The sequence below is a fragment of the Callorhinus ursinus genome, unplaced genomic scaffold (genome assembly GCF_003265705.2).
Source record: "Callorhinus ursinus isolate GAN/ISIS: 27379988/994484 unplaced genomic scaffold, GSC_fseal_2.0 scaffold33, whole genome shotgun sequence".
Lineage (NCBI taxonomy): Eukaryota > Metazoa > Chordata > Mammalia > Carnivora > Otariidae > Callorhinus > Callorhinus ursinus.
The window spans coordinates 4,667,759-4,687,606 of record NW_027397095.1 but is presented as its reverse complement, the minus strand read 5'-3'; the positions used below and the strand labels follow the sequence as shown (position 1 = coordinate 4,687,606).

Genomic DNA, 19,848 nt, shown 5'->3' with positions numbered 1-19,848 from the left:
ACGCGACACGCAGCGCGTGATTCGCGGAAGCAGAAATTGCTTTGCGGCCGGCACGGAAATTGCTGTCCTTTCAGCTTCCGCTCGTGGCCCATGTGAGAGACAGGCTGCCGAGATGAACGTGGTCCAGGCTGCGGAAAGGTGAGGGATAAAGACCGGAGCGGGGGGTCTGGGTGTCGTTGGGGCCGGGTCCCCCGGCTTTTGAGGAGTGGAAGCCGCCTTGTAACAGATGACAGTTGTTCCTCTTCCAAGACCTCACCGTTCATTACAATTTCCGCGATAACATCCTTGAAAAGTCCTTCTGATTTAATTTAATTCACTCCCTCCGCTCCCCAGCTTTTTAGCCTCATCCCTGTCGGTCCTGATGCGGCCTCTCTTCCAGTTAATTTGTTGCACTTTCCTCATCACGTGACTCCCTTTGCTGCTGCCCAGGCGCGTTCCGACTCTCGGTGTCGGGAGTGCCTGCGTTATAAATTCCCCTTATCTTGGAAACCTTTGCTAACTGGAGTCATTCGTGACATTTTCTCCTCTGATGTTTCATCCCCGCCCCCTGATAGGGGTACTAAATATAATCCGTTTAATAATGGTTGCCTTGTAAAGATTGGTACAGACTGTTAGGTAATAGAGCCTATAACTTGGTTCAGGGTACCAGTCTCCTTAGTTAAGTACCTACTTTGCCGAGAAGGCCCCAGGAAAAACTGTTAACTCAGCTGCTTTCGTCCAATTCCCCCTTTCCCCCTTCCTGGGAACAAGAGATCAACATGTCACTTTTGTGACATCGACATGACACTGTCTGTGTCTTCCATTTGGAGGATGCTTAGAAATATTAATGGTGAAACTGCCTTGCCTCAAGGGCCAGCAACAGTGCCTTCTGTCACCTTACCTAGAGTCTAACATGTTTACAGCCTCCCGGAGGTCAGTGGAAAATTCAGTGCCAATAACTGAAGAGGGTCAGCTCTTTTTCATTCTATGCAGTTCTGTAGGGGTGTCACCACCCACTGCTCACCCCATGGGGATGATGCCTGACTTCATTCTGAATTTAATGTCTTGACAAATCTCTTAAGTGTCCGCATTGCTTGGTTTGTACCTCTTCCAGGGGATAGGGCCATTCTGTGCTTGAATACCGAAGTTATGTTTTATTAGAGATTGTTGTAATAGAAGTTATTTCAATTGATAATATTTCTCTTTTATCTCCTTTAACAGCCTTCTGGCTTTAAGCCAACAGGAAGAACTAGAGGATTTGTCCAAAGACGACCCCTTGAGCCCCAGTGAAGATGAGGTGGGTGACCACTGCTAAACTGCCTTCTCTGGTTCCCCTTCTTCCTCACAGTTACTTAGACAGCACATTCCTCAGACAGCACATTCCTCGACAGAAAAATGGTGGCAACATTGTTTATATTTTTTTTCAGGTCTTGCAAATAAATTACAAATAGTCATTTAGTGTTTCATGTATAAGATACTGTATTAAGTGCTATGGGAATTTGAAGACTGTATAAGGTACACTGTTTTCAAGTTGCCTAAGTATAGTTGAGTATATAAGACCAAAACACATGGTCTTCATTATATGATTTCCCTATTACCCAAGTTTGGATTTTTGTAGAGGTATTTAATTACAAATCTTCCTCAATTTAAGATGGCATTACATCTGATAAACCCATCATAAATTGAAAATATTGTAGATTGAAAATGCATTTAATGCCCCTAATTACTGAACATCATAGCTTAGCCTAGCCCACCTTAAACTTGCTCTGAACACTTACATTAGCCTGCAGTTGGGCAAAATCATCTAACACAATGTCTATTTTAGAATAAAGTGGTGAATATCTCATGTAATATATTGACTACTGTACTGAAAATAAAAACCAGAATGGTTGTGTGGGTGTAGAATGGTTCTAAGTGTATCAGTTATTTACCCTGATGATTGTGTGGTTGACAGGAGCTGTAGCTCACTGCCACTGCCCAGCATCACAAGAATCCTATCCCATGGTGCTAGCCTGGGAAAAGATCAAAATTCACATTTAAAATACAGTTTCTACTAAACATGTCACTTTCTCACCATCATAAAGTCAAAAAATTGTAAGTCAAACCATCATAAGTAATGGACTGTCTGTGTCCGACTGAAATACATATACATAATTAACCTGGCTCACCAACAAATGCTATAGGAATTTCAACTCTTTATTCTCTTGTTAAACTACTGAAAGTTTGTGTTTTTTTTTAATGTGAATGTTTCTGTGTCAGATCATGCTATATATTCTATACAGAAATATTCTCATAGCACTTTTCTTCTCAAGACTGATTAAGAGAGAGGCATGACATTAGCTACAGATCACTGGCACTATGGTCCTTATCATGAGGGAATTTGGCTCTTGAAGCAGTTCTTTGTTTGAGCTTGAATGCCTGCACACTAGACCTCATCTGATTCCCCAATCCTCCACTGAGAATAAGAGATTTCTATGCTGTCTTTTCCTTTCCCTTATTGTTCTGATGGTTTTTCCTTTTCTGTGTCTAGGGGGACATTGATGGAGAGAGAAAGCATAAAAAGCTTCTGGAAGCAATCAGTTCCCTTGATGGAAAGAATAGGTAACACTCCCATCCGTTTGAACAGTTTATAATTATAGCTGATTCCATGAGACAGATCTGCAACTAACATTGCGTGCTGGGGCTCCTGGCTTGCTCAGTCATTTGAGCATCTGACTCTTAGTTTCAGCTCAGGTCATGATCTCAGTGTCCTAGGATCAAGCCTGAGTTGGGCTCTGCACTCAGCGCAGAGTCTGCTTGTCCCTGTCCCTCTACTCCTCCCCTGCTCACTGTGCTCTTGCCGCACGCTCTCTCTCTCTCTCTCTCTCTCTCAAATAAATAAATAAAAATCTTTAAATAAATAAAGTCTTAAAAAAACATTTATCGAGTGCCTAAGACAAAACACAAGTGTCAGCATCATTAAGAGCACATACTTTAGAGACACGCTGTGTAGGCAAATTTTTATCCTGTCTGCACCTAAATTTCTTCAACTAGAAAATAAGATTAATAACATTACCTACCTCAGAGGGTCATCATGACATTTAAATGAGTTAATAAGCGTGAAGATCTTAGACTAATGCCCAGCATACAATAAGCATTATGTAATTGTTTAGCAATTATTGTATTAGGCCTTTGTGCATTTGAATTCTTAATCCATAATTATAGTCTTTTGAAGTATTGACTAGGAACTACTTATCCCTGTTAGAAAAGTTAATTGACTAGCCCCAAAGTCATTCTGCTCATAAGTGGCAGATCCAGGATTCAGATCTAGGTATGTTTGAATCCAAGTCCAGTACCTTTTCCACTGTGCCTACCTCATACTGCCTTGTGTTTTTGAGTGGCTGAGTCTACATTAAGAGATGGTTAGACAACCAAGTCCAGGTTAGGAACAGATTTCCTGGTTTCTTTGTGACAAAACCTGATTCTAGAAGAGAAATACCTGAAACCAAAGCTTTGTTTGAAAAGAGAAGTGCTTTCCCCAGCAAAACGTGGGGAAATGTACTATATTCTGCTTTGCCTAATTTCAGGAGGAAATTGGCTGAAAGATCTGAAGCTAGTCTGAAGGTGTCAGAGTTCAATGTCACTTCTGAAGGTAAGTTAACAAAGGACGCAATCTGTTTGTGGAGCTTATGGAGTTAAAAGCATAATGGTCACTTCACCCCCACCCCCCGGAACTGTTTTTGATATGGTTAATGGATGGTACCATAAATACTTACCTGTGAGTGGGTGAAGAAAGACAGTCAGATGCCCTTGAATTTCTTCCATTTCTAGAAGAAAGCCTTAAAGACCATAGTCAAGGTCTCCCACCAATGAGCTACTTCTAGGGTACAGGGACATGAATGAAGGCAGCTGCCTCTCACTAGCTTAATCACATTCATGATTTTTTTTTTTATTTCAATTCTTACAGTGCTTTTGAGTTTGGACAGGCAGATAATCTGCTGGAGCTCAGAGAAGTCAAGTTACTTACCCAAGGGCCTTCGCCTAGTACAATGTTTCTCAACCTCTTTTCTTAATTGTTCCCTGAGAAGCCTTTTTAGACTTTTTTTTTTTTTTTCATTGCCTCTCCCCCACCCCACTCCCACCCCCACAGCCAGGAAATCAGATAACACGGAATAAGATTTTTGTTTGATAGAGTTGAGCTTTGGAGGAACACCAGAAGTTGGGAATATCTTAAGATTTTTTTTTCACCACTCCCCCACCTCCAGAACCAATTTTCATCCCTTGAGTGGGTGAGTGATATCGTCCCTAATGCGAATACATGATCTAATAAATTGCAGAGTTGGGATTTTAACCTGATAAGTCTAGATGCCATATCTTTTTCACCATATTCACAATTTAGGTAGCTCCAATGAGTTACAGGCTTCTAGTAACCACTAACATAACCCCTCAGAACAAGTAATGGTGTATTCTTCAAGCTTATTCATTCAACAAATACTTATATTTCTACTGCGTATCAGTTTCAGGACAGTTTAGATACTGGGGCTACAATGAAGAATAAGATGGGAGAAACGCTTCATGGAGTCTAACTTCTAAGGGAAGATCAAGGGGGAGATAATAAGGATCAAAACCTGGTGGTGCAGTAAAGTGACTTGAGTGGCTGCTTTAGTTTGGCTGCGCTGTGTCCTTTAGAATGATGTGATTCCAAGTATAAAGGGGAGCCACTGGAGGATTTTCAGCAGGATCCTGACATGCTGTGATTTACAGTTTCAAAATATCACTTTGGCTGCTGTGTGAAGAATGAAGTGCAGTGAGGCAAAAGTAGAAGCAGAAAGACCAAGAGAAAAGCAAATGACTTTTTAAAATAAATAATTTTATCCTCTCTTCCACCCTTCAACACATTTGGGAATGTAGGAAAGCGATGGTGTCACTATGGCAGTTAAAGTAAGAATTATTCCTGCTTCCTCCTTACACATTGGCCTGTCTACCAGCATTTTCTACTGAGGTGTCTCCGTATGTTTTATTGAGATTTTTGCCTCACTTCTCAGTCTGACCAGAAAGTTTGGCCTTTCTGCAGGATCAGGAGAAAAGCTAGTCCTTTCAGATCTACTTGGGCCTGTTAAAACTTCATCCTCATTGGCCGCTGTGAAAAAGCAACTGAATAGAGTCAAATCAAAGAAGACTGTGGAGTTACCCCTTAACAAAGAAGAGGTTGAGCGGGTGAGTTATAGAGAAAGTGGTCTATTAAGGGGAAGAAAGTGGACTAACAAGGAAAAATAGGGTAGGAAGGGAAGGTGGGGGGAAGCCTGGAACATGGGGAGAGGGGGAAATTATGATTGCCACGGAAAAGATCAAAACACACCTCCAAAGGACTGCATCCTGAGAAGTAAGCAAGAGCTACTCTCTAGCATACTGACTCTTGGGCTGGGAAACATTGGCCCCTGATTCCCTGCTGGTCCTTTGAGTTCAGTGCTTAATTTCGTGGCTCTTTCCTTTCGTGTACTTGCCTGTTTCAGATCCACAGAGAAGTGGCATTCAATAAAACCTCACAAGCCCTCTCCAAATGGGATCCCATTGTCCTGAAGAACCGACAAGCAGAGCAACTGGTTTTTCCCCTGAAGAAGGAGCAGTCAGCCTTTGCTCCCATCGAACATGTGCTCAGTGGCTGGAAGGTGAGTGCCACACCAGGAAACTGCACCTTGGCAAATGAGATTGATGTGATTGGACCTGATAAGCCAAGACCCCAGCTGCAGTCTTTAGTTTAGCAGTCAGGGAAGGGAGAGAGGGGGCAGCAAGACTCATGGTCAGTCATGCAATAGCCAGAATCGCTCTGTAGTCGCCCTTCACCCACTTGTAAGCACACAGCACATGGTTAAGTCCATGTTTTTGTGTGAAAGCATCTTTGCCAGTAGAGAGGGAAAAGAATCCTGTTTTCTTTCTCATACCCCAGTTTTTAAAAAGCTTTTAAAGCCGCATTCTGATCTGGGGAAAATCAGGAACTCCGCAGCATTACTGAGCAGTAGAACCAGTTTGCTTGTAAAGGACTACCACATTAACAAATAACGTATCATGAGTCATGACTAGAAGTTTAGCAAGTAACTCATTATGACTCCGAGCTGCAGAAAATAAAAAAGTTATCTTAGAGCTGGGTTGTCCAGACACTAATCCCTGGCAAATTTTGTGTTCATCTGAACTAAAAAAGATAATTGTGAGTATGGCGGATATAAGGTTAACCAGCTCTTCTTTACTGTGAGGCTATGCTTTCCATTTTAATAGCGTTGAAATAGCTTTTCTTTTATGAAATGATGGGACTGGGGGTGGAAGGGTAGTTATGTCTGTGTTGGTAATCCTATGTTCGTCCCCAAAGTCTCAATTTTTAGTCTGTGAACAACTTCTGAACAATTAGACTTCCTTTTCCAATACGCCATTGCTTATGGAGTTTGTAATGGGATATTCTGTCTTAAGTAGGAATGATGAAAAACAGCAGTGCCCAAACTATGGATAGATGCCCTCTTCATGCTTCTTCTCTGCTTCCTAAAAATCCAGAAATAATAGTGTTCTATTTGTCAGGAAGTTGAGCTAATTAACACTAATCAAAGTAAACATGGCTTGCTGCCATAGCTAGACATTGAGCAAGCCATTGCTTATTACGGGGATACGCTCTGTTTCGGATGTTATTGTTGAAGTCCCTACCATTCTCTTTCTAGGATGCTTCCTTTTCCACATGAAAAAGAGATCAGGTTTAAAGTGTGGCTGCAGGGGGCGCCTGGGTGGCTCAGTTGGTTAAGCAGCTGCCTTCGGCTCAGGTCATGATCCCAGGGTTCTGGGATCGAGCCCCACATCAGGATACCTGCTTGATGGGGACCCTGCTTCTCCCTCTCCCTCTGCCTGCCTCTCTGCCTACTTGTGCTCTCTCTCTCTCTCTCTGTCAAATAAATAAATAAAATCTTTAAAAAAAAAAAATAAAGTGTGGCTGCAGGATGGAAGGGAGACTTTAGGAAAAAAAATTAAGAGGTAATACACGTTGTAGGATTCAAAAATAAAAAGTATAGAAGGTACATTGTGAAAAGTCTGACTCCACCCCTGTCCCCCATCTGCTCATTTTTACCCCCATACTCACTCGGAAATAACCATTTTTGTCAGTTTTTTTTGTTGTTGTTAACCTAAGAGTTTCATTGCTATATTTGTGTTTACCTCGTTTTTTTAATCAAATGACAGTGTCAGCTTGGATATAGCTGGAAAATGCCTAGTTATTAAACATGAGATGGTGGAGGAGTAGGTTACATTAAGAATGGTACAACCTTTGCTCTCCAGGAACCACTGTGCAAGACAGAGTGGAGCCCCCCCCCCACCAAATGTTATACATGAATCTACTGTACCATTTATTCTAAGATTCATTTTTTTTAAAGATTTCATTTATTTATTTTTGCGAGAGAGAGGGGGTGAGAGAACACGTGTGCATGCACATGAGCAGGAGTATGGGCAGGGGTATGGGCAGAGGGAGAAGCAGACTCCCCACTGAGCAGGGAGCCCAGTGTGGGACTCGATCCCAGGACCCTGGGACGCTTAACCAACTGAGCCACCCAGGTGCCCTCTAAGATTCATTTTTGAGAAATTAGGCCAGGATGGTACAGAGCAGTAAAGAAATGCTTAGGTCAGGGTGTGCTTTCTGGTTAGCAACTGAGTTCTCTTCTTATAACAGAATGCAAAGTACCAAGGACTCCAGAGATTAAGAATCCAAAAAGTCTGCACTATAGTTTTGGCCCAGCTTCCTAAAATTCCATTTCACTCCCAAGAAGATTTAAGTGGGATAATGCATGAGAAAGCATTTGTAAACTGCAAAGTGCTAGAAATGATGTAAGGTACCTTCCCAGCCCCTAGCAGCCTACACTAGCGTTACCCAGGGTGTTCTCCTCAAAACCCTAGTTTCTCAATATGCCCTCAAAAAGGTGGGGTTCCATTGCTAGAAAATGTTGTGTGCCCCTGCTGGAAATTGGCAGTTCATAACATACTTTTATGTTTAATAAATGTGTAACAAACACATTTAAACATAGTGTTTAAAATGAGAAGACAGTAAAGAAACCTCTTTGACTTACTCTAACCCAGACAACGAAAAGCGAAAAGCAAATAAATTTAATTTTAAACCTTAAAAAATAAAGTAAATCTTGTTAGTTGATGAGGAATGTGCTTTGGGAAGAGCTGTCTCCACTGCTGCCTCTGTACCTTCTTTCCCTACTACCCTACTGAATCTTCTCTCAAACGGTGTTAGTGAGAGGCCTCTGAATCGCCAAATCCCAGGCCCTCTGAGGCTTCAGCCTATTGGACGCTACTAACACATCACTTTGGTAAAAAAAAAAAAAAAAACCCTCTCCTCCCTTAGCTTCTGTGATGCCATAGTCCGGTTTTGTTTTTTTTTTTTTTGTAATCTATCTGACTTTTCCTTAGTTCTTTTTATTATTGTTCTGTAAATTCCATGGCTTTTGGCTATCACCCATATATACTACAGATCACTCTAGAACTCTAGATGCCTTCTTCTGAACTCCAGTCCCATATTCCATATGACCAGTAGGCCTCGCCTGGATCTCCCATATGCAACTTAAACTTCACACACAACAAAGTAAGCTTGGCATTTTCCTTCATTCTGTAACCGAGTCAACAGCATAGCTCCCTACCCTGGTCCCTTAGGTTGGAAACCTCAGCCATCTGATTCTTCTTCCCCCTTCTCCCGCTCCTCTCCCCTTAACTGCCACCCCTCCCCAGCCCACACAGTGAGCTACTCCTGTAAATTTTCTTCGTAATAGCTCTCAGATCCTTGGTTCCTCTTCTCATTTTCACCTGTCATTTGGCACTTTACATATAAACCCTTACATGAGCGCCAGGATTTTCTTTCCAAAACACAAAACTGAGTGTCTCCTGCTTAAAATCCTTCAAAAGGCTCTTTACTTATAGAACAAGACAGAAGTGCCTCGTGTTTTAGCTACGCTGGACAAAACATTTTCCCTTACATCTCTCCATATATGTGTTTTTATTTACACTCATCTCCATCCCCCCCCGCCCTTACAGAATTGTACTTAATGCCTCAAAGCCTAATTCAAAAAGTCCTTCCCCAAGCGTAACCCACCCCCTAATCAAAATTATTGTTCACTTCCTTTGTGATCGCTCCTGTGGACTAATATGTGACCCATTATGTTGCCAGTGGTACCTGTGTCTCTTCCCTCTGAAAGGCTCTGAGCTCTATGAGGACAGGAACAATCTTAATCAATTGTGTATTCCTAGCACCCTGCATAAGTGCCTGGAATGTAGCTGCAATCAATAAATGTTTGTAAATTGAATTGGAGGTAGATTACAACATTGTAATATAAATCATTTTGTAGCCTGTGATTGATCACTACTGCAAAGACTAAAAATGGAAAAACATGCACCTTTACCATTCAGTAGAATAGGTTTATGGTTAAATCAATAGCGCCGTGTAACATGTGGTGATCTGTGTTTATGCATTTTTCCAGATATTTGTAAGTTTAATACCCACCATGATGTATATGGCTGTTGAAGAAAACCTCATGTAATACACGTGTGAGGTTTGAAACTGGCTCTGTTGCCTAGGGCTATCTTTGTGCCTTGCCAAAGTGGACCATGGCATGATCAGCCTGATTATTTTAACCATCTACACAGTATCAGTCAAGCAGTAAACCACGTCTTTTGTTGACCTGTGAAGTAACTGGTTCAGTCCATTCATTTCATATATATAGACTACGTAGCATGCAAAGTTAATGGAAACTAAGGGATGGGAACCAAAATTAGAAAATGACTAGAGTTAGGACGCCTGGGTGGCTCAGTCAGTTAAGCATCTGCCTTCAGCTCAGGTCACGATCCCAGGGTCCTGGGATCAAGTCCCACATCAGGCTCCTTGTTCAGCAGGGAGCCTGCTTTTCCCTCTGCCTGCCGCTCCCTCTGCTTGTGCTCTCTCTCTCACTGTCTCTCTGACAGATAAATAAAATAAATCTTTAAAAAAAAAAGGATTGAGAAAATACCTTTTAAAAAAATGACTAGAGTTAAATTTGAACTGTCAGGAAGCTAAGACCTAACCTCCCCCTTTCTTCCAGAAATATTCTTTAAAGGAGGCTTATAAGAGTCTTAAATTCCTTTTTTTAAAATATTTATTTATTTAAGAGCAAGAGATAGCGAGAGTGAGCATGAGCAGGGGTAGGGCAGAGGGAGAAGCAGACTCCCCGCAGAGCAGGGAGCCTGACGTGGGGCTTGATCCCAGGACCCTGAGATCATGACCTGAGCCAAAGGCAGAAGCTTAACCGACTGAGCCAGCCAGGTTCGCCCAAGTCTTCAGTTCCTAACTTACAATAATACACATACGTACTTCAAATATACATAATACAGGGGCCATTTTGTTTTGCCACTATCAGAACTAACAGTTTGGTACTGCTGTCTCTCTGTCCTGCCAGCATTTACCTTAAGGGCATCCTGCTTTGATATTTAAGAGAATGGTATTCTGTTTTACATATTTTGGTAATCTGAACAGAGTGATCCCCTCAGTAATATTAGAGAGTAGCTTTAGAATCCCCTTGCTGAAGTTGTCTTAACTCGGAAGAAAATGAGGTTTTTTTTGTTTGTTTTTTTTTTAAAGATTTTATTTATTTATTTGAGAGAGAGAATGAGAGAGAGCACGAGAGGGAAGAGGGTCAGAGGGAGAAGCAGACTCCCTGCTGAGCAGGGAGCCCGATGCGAGACTCGATCCCGGGACTCCAGGATCATGACCTGAGCCGAAGGCAGTTGCTTAACCAACTGAGCCACCCAGGCGCCCGAAAATGAGGTTTTATCTACACCGCTGAACAGCGAGACTGGAACCCTTTCTCTTACTGTAACAGCCAATCTTTTCCAGTTTGTGATTCCCATTATAGTATTATAAAGTAGATGGTCATAGGATTATAAACAGGGACACCAGGAGCATGGCTTAAGACTTAGAATGTTCTGTTACCTCCTTAAGGCAAGAACTCCCCTGGAGCAGGAAGTTTTTAACCTCCTCCATAAGAACAAGCAGCCAGTGACGGACCCTTTACTGACTCCAGTGGAAAAGGCCTCTCTCAAAGCCATGAGCCTGGAAGAGGTAAGTGTAACAGGCCCTTTGATACATCCAGACTTGCTCTGTTCCTCCCAGTATTTGCCCTCAAGCCCAGGAGTCACTGTGAATGTCATTCATTGTAGGCTAAGATGCACCGAGCAGAGCTTCAGAGGGCCCGGGCCCTGCAGTCCTACTATGAGGCCAGGGCTCGAAGAGAAAAGAAAATCAAGAGCAAAAAGTAAGGAGGCCCCTATTGAAGTGGCTGTGGGTGCCCTGGAAGAAAGTGATGTGGCTAATCATGAGTCCATAGGAAAGAGCCTTTGACGTAGCAACTGGGGTCATGTGGAAGAGGTCCCAAATAGGAGTGACTAGCATTTTTTTTTCTCAGTCCAACCTCATAGTTTTGCCTGCTTCGGTAGTGCCCTCTCCTCTGGCTTTGGCTTTCGATCTTGGTTTTGCTAAAAAGAGGACTGTTCAATTACTTTCTCTCCCTTCCAGGACATCACGGAGTGGTTCTGCAGAATGAGCTCTGAATTCTACAGCTGTTGAGGCCAGTAGGGCTTCCTTCCTGCCTTTTTGCCTCTTTGGAACTTCTACTCTTGCCTTGCGCTCTAGAAGCAGAGGGGACTCTTTGCTCTGCAGAGGTGTGCCCCTGGGGGCTGCAGGGACGGAGAGGCTTGCCAGTCCTCTCAGGTCCCAAACTGGTTCCCTATAGTCAGCCAGCTCTGTGATGTCCTTTCTAGCCCCTGCATAGGGAAACCCCTTGGGGAGCGGGGACACTTTTGTGTGTGGCATCAGTGTTTCAGCTAAATCTCTGCCCTCTCACCCTGTAGGTATCACAAGGTTCTAAAAAAAGGAAGGGTCAGGAAAGCCCTCAAAGAGTTTGAGAAGCTGCAAAAAGTCAATCCTACTGCAGCATTGGAAGAACTGGAAAAAATCGAAAAGGCCAGAATGATGGTGAGGCTGCCTCTTGCCCCCACCCCTTGAACCGGCTTTCCCCCAGAAAGTGGTAAGGATCTCACTCTGCCCTTTCTTTCCAGGAGCGAATGAGCCTTAAGCACCAGAACAGTGGGAAATGGGCCAAGTCAAAGGCAATTATGGCCAAATATGACCTGGAGGTAAGAGATCATCAGGGTGAGAGAAGAGATGGAATTGGAGGACAGAAAGGAAAATCAGTCCATAAGGATGCTAGCAGAAGCAGAGTTGGGGAAGAGCCCTGAGGAAGAATGGAAAACCAGGATTCTAAAAAGGCATCAGAAAATCTCTAAGGCAGAGAGGAAAAGAACCAGGAACAAGGTGGAAAAGGAGAGATGAAAGGGAAACAGCATTGAAGGCAAGTCCAGTTAAAGGGGAGGGGCGCCTGGGTGGCTCAGTCGTTAAGCGTCTGCCTTCAGCTCAGGTCATGATCCCGGGGTCCTGGGATCAAGTCCCACATCGGGCTCCCTGCTCCGTGGGGAGTCTGCTTCTCCCTCTCCCACTCCCCCTGCTTGTGTTCCCGCTCTCGCCGTGTCTCTCTCTGTCAGATGAATAGATAGAATCTTTAAAAAAATAAAATAAGATAAAGGGGAGAGGAGCCTTTTTTTTTTTTTTTACCTTGTTTCATGTGTTGATTTCCTTGAGGACAAAGAATTTGTATCCCATTTTATTCCATAGCCGTTAACACAGTGGTATATGTGCAGTTTAAACAGTAGGCACCGGTAAGAAATACTTAAGTCAAATTGAGAGGAGGCAGCTTTACAAAATGAGCCAGGAAAGGTGTCATTGCAGTCACTAATGACAAGGCGCTCGTGCTGTGACTCCTAACTCCAGGCTCGCCAGGCTATGCAGGAACAATTGGCCAGGAACAAAGAACTGACGCAGAAGCTCCAGGCAGCCTCCGACAGTGAGGAAGAAGAGGAAGGTGCGGAGGAAGAGGGTGAACTTGTCCCTGATGCAGTGAATGAGATCCAGATGGATGCCAATGGACCGAACCCGTGGATGCTCAGGAATCACTCCAGAGGCACAAAAGAGATTAAAGTCCAGGACCCTGAGCAACTTCCGGAGCCTGTGGCCCACGAGGCTTCTGAGAATGAGGAAGAAGACAGGCCAGGGGCAGAGGAAGAAATTTTGTTGAATGAATTTGAGGAAAGGCGATCACTTCGGAAAAAGTCTGGGCTCAGCCAGGAAGCCGAGCTGGTGAGCAGGCAAGAGCCAAAAGGTGAGTTGTGGTGGACTGGACTGGAGAGCTGCCCAGTGCTAATGCTGTGAACGGACCGAGAGAGGCAAACTGCCCATGTACACAGGCTGCCGAGTGATTCGGCTCTAGGGACTTTCCAGAGAATGCCATGGGTCCCTGAAGAAAAGACAGATTCATAATAACCGTTTTTCTTCAAAGGCATTTAATACACAGTCATCTGCATGGCCGTACAAGGTGTATTCAGATATGTTTTCTGCTCTTGAGGGCCTCTGGTCATCAGAGACAGAACCTCTCCATCCTTGAAGTAAGGGCAGGAGCTAACATGACTGGTGCCCACAAACCAGACCCAGCTGCGTGTGGTAGCACAGCAAGTCCGAAAGGCTGTTTGTACCCACAGACACAGGTGGATTTTGAGGCATTACGAAATTTCTTCGAATTACTGCTGCAGTTTCCGGTTTTGTTTGTAAAGTAGGAGTGGCATTTTTAGCACTTCATGATGTCGGTTGATATGTGCGAATGTGGGATAAGACTTTCTTGGCAGGAATGAAGGACTCCACAGGCTACATGGCAAATTAGAATTTTCACCCCATGCTCAGACTCGATTTGTGTATTATATTTTCTGTTATTTTCAAGAGATTTCATATTAACAAACTTAGCACCCTTGAGACAGGTCAGAAAGCTCCCATTCTGGGGAGAAAGTCTGCTCAGGAAACTACATTTAGAAATCACTTGGCTTATCTGGGCAGATTCTTGGGTCTGATTTTATTTCCTATAAAAATCATGCATTCAGATGATGGAAAGAATCTGTTTTTCCATGAAAAACAATATTTTGAAAGAGCTGTCATTTAGAATGTATCATAGGATCTTTACTTAGGGTTCTCAGCTGGAGAGTTCTGGGATTAATAGTTACAAGCAGTCACTTCCAAGAGGCCTTTGGAAAGCAGCACTGCAGGCCAAGATCATGGGGGCAGTCTTTATACAACCCCAGGACACCAGCCGTATGGTCCTAAGCTTCCTCAAAAGCTGATCCTCTTGCTAAATGTATAGAGCAGTTGGTTGTATGGTATGAAAGGTGGATTTGGATTTCCTTGGATGAAAAATTAATAGAATGTTCCCAAGTCTTCAGGCAAATAGCATCCTAAAATAGTGGGAAGTTGTGGACCCCAAATAAAATGAGCCAAGGACCTTGATCCTTGTGGAAAAAACATACATGTGTCCAAAGGGCAGATTTAAGTAGCTTCTCAGAGGCTTCGAGCCAAAGCTAGGGAGCAGGATGGATAAACTTGGGAATGGAGGCAACTCGAGTCAAACAAAGAAGAGTTTAGAAGTGTGTCACTGCCATATTTCCCTCAGGGCTCTCAGAGCCTAGTGGTATTTGCTCAGATGTTGCCGGTGACTGGAAAATGCCAAGCAACCTGACTTGGCCACAGCAGATTATGAAATGCTGCTTTCAGATAAAACAGTGCTGGATTTGGTTGGGACAGAGAGGAAATGACAGCATAAATTACAAATGGTAAATCACGTTTTTATGAATTACAAATAATAAGTTACAGTGACGTTGCATTCAGAGGCTACCTGTTAAAACGGCTTTTTTTTTTTTTTTTTTTTAATTTGGGACTTGGGGCCATCTCTCCAAGCGGGGTTTACTGCAGGGGGAAATTAAGCCACAGTTCCAGTTAGGCCGTGAGTCACTGACATAGCTGGGACTGGGACCCAGGACATCTGCTTCCCAACATGCTGCTTTTAACTACTAAACTCTATTGCATGCTACTTGATAGGCAATGATAGTGAACTCTCCAAGAGATCTAGCGAAGGGAATCCTCTTTTCCCTGTGGTGCCGAGCCCCATGAATGGGAGCCCCTAAATGCTCGTTGTTGAGTGTGCTCAGTAAATGCTCCTTGGCAAGGCAACTTCCAGACTCCTTTTCTGACCGCTTTCCTTTCTTTCCGCAGATTCCAGCAGCCAGGAGGTGCTGTCTGAACTGAGGGCACTATCTCAGAAACTCAGCCAGGAAAACCAGCAGTCTGGAAAGCAGAACGTGAGTTCCGCGAGGACAGTTCTGGCAGTCCAGAGAGAAGAACCTACCGAGGCAGAAGAGGAGGCCCTGTTGCTGCAGAGGCCAGAGAGAGCACACACCGTGGAGGAGCTAGAAGAGCTGGGCAAAGAAGGATGTTTTCAAAATAAAGAGGTTCCCAGGCCTGTGGGGGAAGGGCAGCAGTCGGAGAGGAACCCAGATAATCAGCCTGGTGCTCCCAAGGAAAAGAAAAGGAAGGAGCAAATGATTGATCTACAGAACCTCCTGACCACAAAATCTCCTTCTGTGAAGTCTTTGGCAGTTCCCATGACAGTAGAGGAGTTGGTGAGCAGAGCCAGGGGTGTGGGCCATTGTGGGGGATCAGAGCTGGTGCAGAAAGTGTCCTTCTTGCATGGAGAGTAGAATCAGTGAAGTTTTGTTGTGCTGGGGGCACATATCAGTAGTTGAAAGGCCCAGAACAGTAAGGGGCCAGGCTGGTCCTGGTGACCGTTCAGTAGACGCCACTATGTGAGTGCTGCCCAGACTCCCACATCTTAAATGCTGAGCCACCAAACCTTCCCTGGGGCGATTCTAAAACTGCCCTCAGAGGAAAGGAGGCACTCAAAGCTCTGACCAGATCCCAGGCAGGACAACTCAAAGGTGAGTCATTGAGCTATTGCCAAGGTTGGACTCTATTCACTGTGATCTGAAATGTCCCGAGACTGCCTAAATAATTGAAACTGCTCGAGTGAGGAGCCCTAGCACCTGTCTTTTCAGGGACGTAAGCCGGAGGACACCCACGCTCTGGCCAGGCCGCTTGGAGCTCCTCCTCCTAACACAGGCCATTCCTTCGTCCACGCTGCAGCTTCCTTACTGAAAGTTTAAAGTTGTGTCATATGATAAGGAGTTAGGGATATTTACCCTAGAGAGAAGAAAATTAGAGCAGGATTGCCTACCGATCCCTTTAGATTGCAAGACCATAATTGTTCAGCGCTTTCCCCCTAGGGGGCGCTAAAATGTCACAACCCAAAATTCAAGCGTTCTTGCCCCGAACCACCACGGCTCTCCCACGGCTCTTAAGGCAAGCTGTAGCTCTCACTCTTGTTTCTTCCCAGGAAGATGAAGAGGAGAGAGATCAAAAGCAGATGATAAAGGAAGCTTTTGCCGGGGATGATGTCATCAGAGACTTCTTGAAAGAGAAGAGGGAAGCTGTGGAGGCGAGTAAGCCAAAGGACGTGGACCTGACTCTGCCTGGCTGGGGCGAGTGGGGTGGTATGGGCCTAAAGCCCAGTGCCAAGAAGAGACGCCGGTAAGAACAGGGAAGAAAGCCTGTCAGAAGTGCACCAGGTTCTCCCACTTCACCCTCGTGCCTCCTCCCTGCCCTTTTGACTGAGTCCTTAATGCTCTTAGACGTCCTGCCGTTCTGCTTTCCAGGTTTCTCATTAAAACCCCTGAGGGTCCTCCAAGAAAAGACAAGAATTTGCCACATGTGATTATCAATGAGAAGCGAAATGTCCATGCAGCAGCTCATCAGGTGAGGGAGAGAGAAACCCCTTGCTGCCTAGCTCTCTTGCTTAAAAGGAATATTCTAGTGCTCTGTGGTCAAGAGGGATGTGTGATCTTGACCACAGAATCAAAGCTGTTCTCTTTATCACTGACTGGCTCTGAGATGAATAATTCCAGATCAATTCTGGTGTTTTAATTTCTGACTAGGAAGAGGTTGAGGCTTAAAGGAAAATCTTGGCAACAATGGTGAAGCCCCCAAATTTGCATTTTCAGCTGGCACCCCAGATAATTCCAATGCAGACAGGTCTCACCAAGCTAAGAATTACCGTTCCTCAGGCTTGTGTTTGTAGTCGAGATAATGTTGAGAGGCCATAGGTTTGAGCTGCATCTTAAGAAAAATGAAGACAAACCGGTACTCATTCAAGACAGCCAGTGGAATTAAAATTGTGTCCAATGACAAGCCAGGGATATTTACCCAAGAGAGAAGCAAACTGGAGCATGATCATGGTCTTCAAGTATATTGAAGGCTGTCATGTGGAGTGCAGTCACATAAAGTAGCAGTTAAGGGAAAAGCAGGGAGGGAGTTCAGTTCGAGGAGAAACTTTCTGGGGCACCTGGCTGGCTCAGTCGATAGAGCCAGGCGGCTCTTGATCTCAGGGTCATGAGTTCAAGCCCCACACTGGGTGTGGAGCCCACTTTAGGGAAAAAAAGGCAGAAAGAAAAACTTTCCCCTGCTCCACAGGGAGAATGGGTTGCCCTGGGGATATGAGTGTGTGTAGAGGGGACTCAGGAATGAGACTGGACTCGATGACTTTTATGTTCCCTTCAATTCTGAAACTCTGTGACCCTGAGACCTGTCCCCAGCCAGTATAATATTGAAATGAGTTGTAGTTTTTCTTCTGAAAAAGAGGGGGAACTATGTAATAGGTACAAAAGAGAAGAAATGATCATTTCAGTAATACTCTACTGCTCTTATTTTGTGAACCAATCCCTGCGGAAATTGAATTGTAATCCCAGTTGCAGATCTATAACCACAAAAGAGGCAATGATCAGGCAGTTATAGGATAAAAGAGAGAGAGAAAGGGTTAAAAGGGTGCTTCACCAGGACAGGAAGAGCAGTGTGGACTTCAGTAAAATCAGGAGTCTTGCCTTTAAAAAAAAAATACAGTCACAGTAAACTGACATTTTCCAAGAATCTCCCTGATTTTCCTCATAAGCTATAGACTGCAGGTCCCAGCATGCAGTAGAATAAAGTGTGCTTCAAGCTGAAGGAAAAAAGAAAAGCCTCCCAAGGCTGAATATTTTGCCCAGGTGTTTTTTTTTCTCTTTACGTGACATGCACAGATCTAGGCAGCAACCCCACTAAGACAAGACATTCCCTTAACTTAAAATCTGTGTCCTTCACTACCACCAGGACCACTCAGCAGTATCAGCTTCTCAAGTGTTCCACTGAATATCGCCAAAGACTACTGATTATAACTTCCTGATTTTTCTGCTTACATTTTTCCCCCTCTTCTTTGGCCTTCAGGGGAAGTGTTTAAAGATTGTTATTTAAATGTCCAAAGGTAGCACTGTTTGGAGTGGAGAAGAGTCCTAGACAAGGAAAGGAACCCTAGGTTCCGTTCTCCCTCACTGCTCATAATTTACTTGGGTAAATCACTTCCCCTCTCTACGCTGGATTCTGAGGCGAAGGGAGATGACCTTTGCCATTATGTAGGGCCTTCCAGCTCTGACATTCTGTGATGCCAAAAAGGATGAAGCTAACTAAGCATCACAGCCTGGTGTAGTTCAGGATTCATGGTCAACCTCTGGGTTCTTTAAAACGTTAATCCTGTGTCTCGAGAAGAAAGCAAGGGATTAAGAGCTCGAAGAGGGTAGGAGGGTCACAGCATTCACAGGGTCCCACAAATGCCCAGATGTGTCTTGTGGTCACAGTATCGTATATTTCAATTCCAGTTGTTGGGTAAGCCAGCGGGGTGTCTAATCCCAATTAGTCCCCTCCACTCCCAGATGTCCTCAAGCAGATTGGAACTTCTAAGGTTAGACAGGGGCATTTGGGATGCCTTGATGTCTCAGTAGCTTCACTCACTGCAGCCACATAGAACTGTGGCCTGGGCACTAAACTACCGACCAGTTGCCATTTGAGTTTACCAACTATGCCCCAGGCCTGGCTTGTGACAAGTCACTCTCCTTTCCAGGTGCGGGTGCTTCCATATCCATTCACGCACCATCGGCAATTTGAAAGGACCATCCAGACCCCTATAGGATCTACGTGGAACACACAGAGGGCCTTCCAAAAGCTGACTACGCCAAAGGTTGTCACCAAGCCAGGTCACATCATTAAGCCTATAAAAGCAGAGGATGTGGGCTACCGGTCTTCCTCCAGGTCGGACCTCTCTGTCGTACAGAGGAATCCAAAACAACTCTCCATACGCCACAAAAAACACCTGAAGAAAAACTCTGTAGATTGAGTTGCTGCAGGAGTGACATCTTGGTGCTCAGAACTAGGAGCCCCAACTGCTCCTCCGCTGGCCAAGTTTGACTCTGAGCTGCAGGATCAATTCCCAGACTGGCTTAGCACACTGTGAGTGTAGTTAAGCCACATTTTAGAAATAAATGCATTTTTATCTATTTAACTGGAATGTATTTTATGTTGTCACAAGTCAGGACACCTTTGGGTGCTCCCCATGGCATTTCTCTAGTCACACTTGTCAGAGAAACCTCACTTTCTCACCAAGGATTATGCAGTTAGTCCTAAATTAAAGTAGAGAGGAGTTACCAGAGCCTATGATCTTAAATACATATCAGACATGATCCCCTAGGACACACTCGAAGAGTCAGGGATAATGACTAAATACTGTATACTCTTAACCTCTGAACCTAAAAACAGCATGCACGAACCATGCAATCGGATTGTGCCCTCGGCTGGTTTTGGGGTGGTGCTGAAGCTGGCGTTAGCTTTAGTCCAGCCACTACTGTTGTTCTCTCCTGTGAGACTCCGAGCTCGCAGGGGTTGCTGTCTAGACTAGTTGGCACTTCTTTTCTCGTTTTGTTTTTGTTTTTTTGTTTTTTTTTAGATTTTATTTATTTGACAGCAGGAGAGCACAAGCAGTGGGAGTGGCA

General features: G+C 44.3%; 1 protein-coding gene across 1 annotated transcript; it reads left to right on the top strand.

Annotated features, from left to right (window-relative positions):
- The first annotated feature begins 5 nt into the window (after nt 1–5).
- On the top strand, nt 6–19,361 carry UTP14A (UTP14A small subunit processome component). Its single transcript, XM_025852505.2, has 15 exons — nt 6–138; nt 1,201–1,276; nt 2,510–2,580; nt 3,546–3,610; nt 5,033–5,175; nt 5,472–5,627; nt 10,955–11,074; nt 11,173–11,267; nt 11,863–11,986; nt 12,070–12,147; nt 12,839–13,226; nt 15,158–15,564; nt 16,335–16,528; nt 16,654–16,753; nt 18,924–19,361. Exons 1-15 carry the CDS (start codon nt 113–115, stop codon nt 19,194–19,196), a joined length of 2,316 nt encoding a protein of 771 aa, XP_025708290.1. The 5' UTR covers nt 6–112; the 3' UTR covers nt 19,197–19,361.
- Nucleotides 19,362–19,848: the final 487 nt, after the last annotated feature.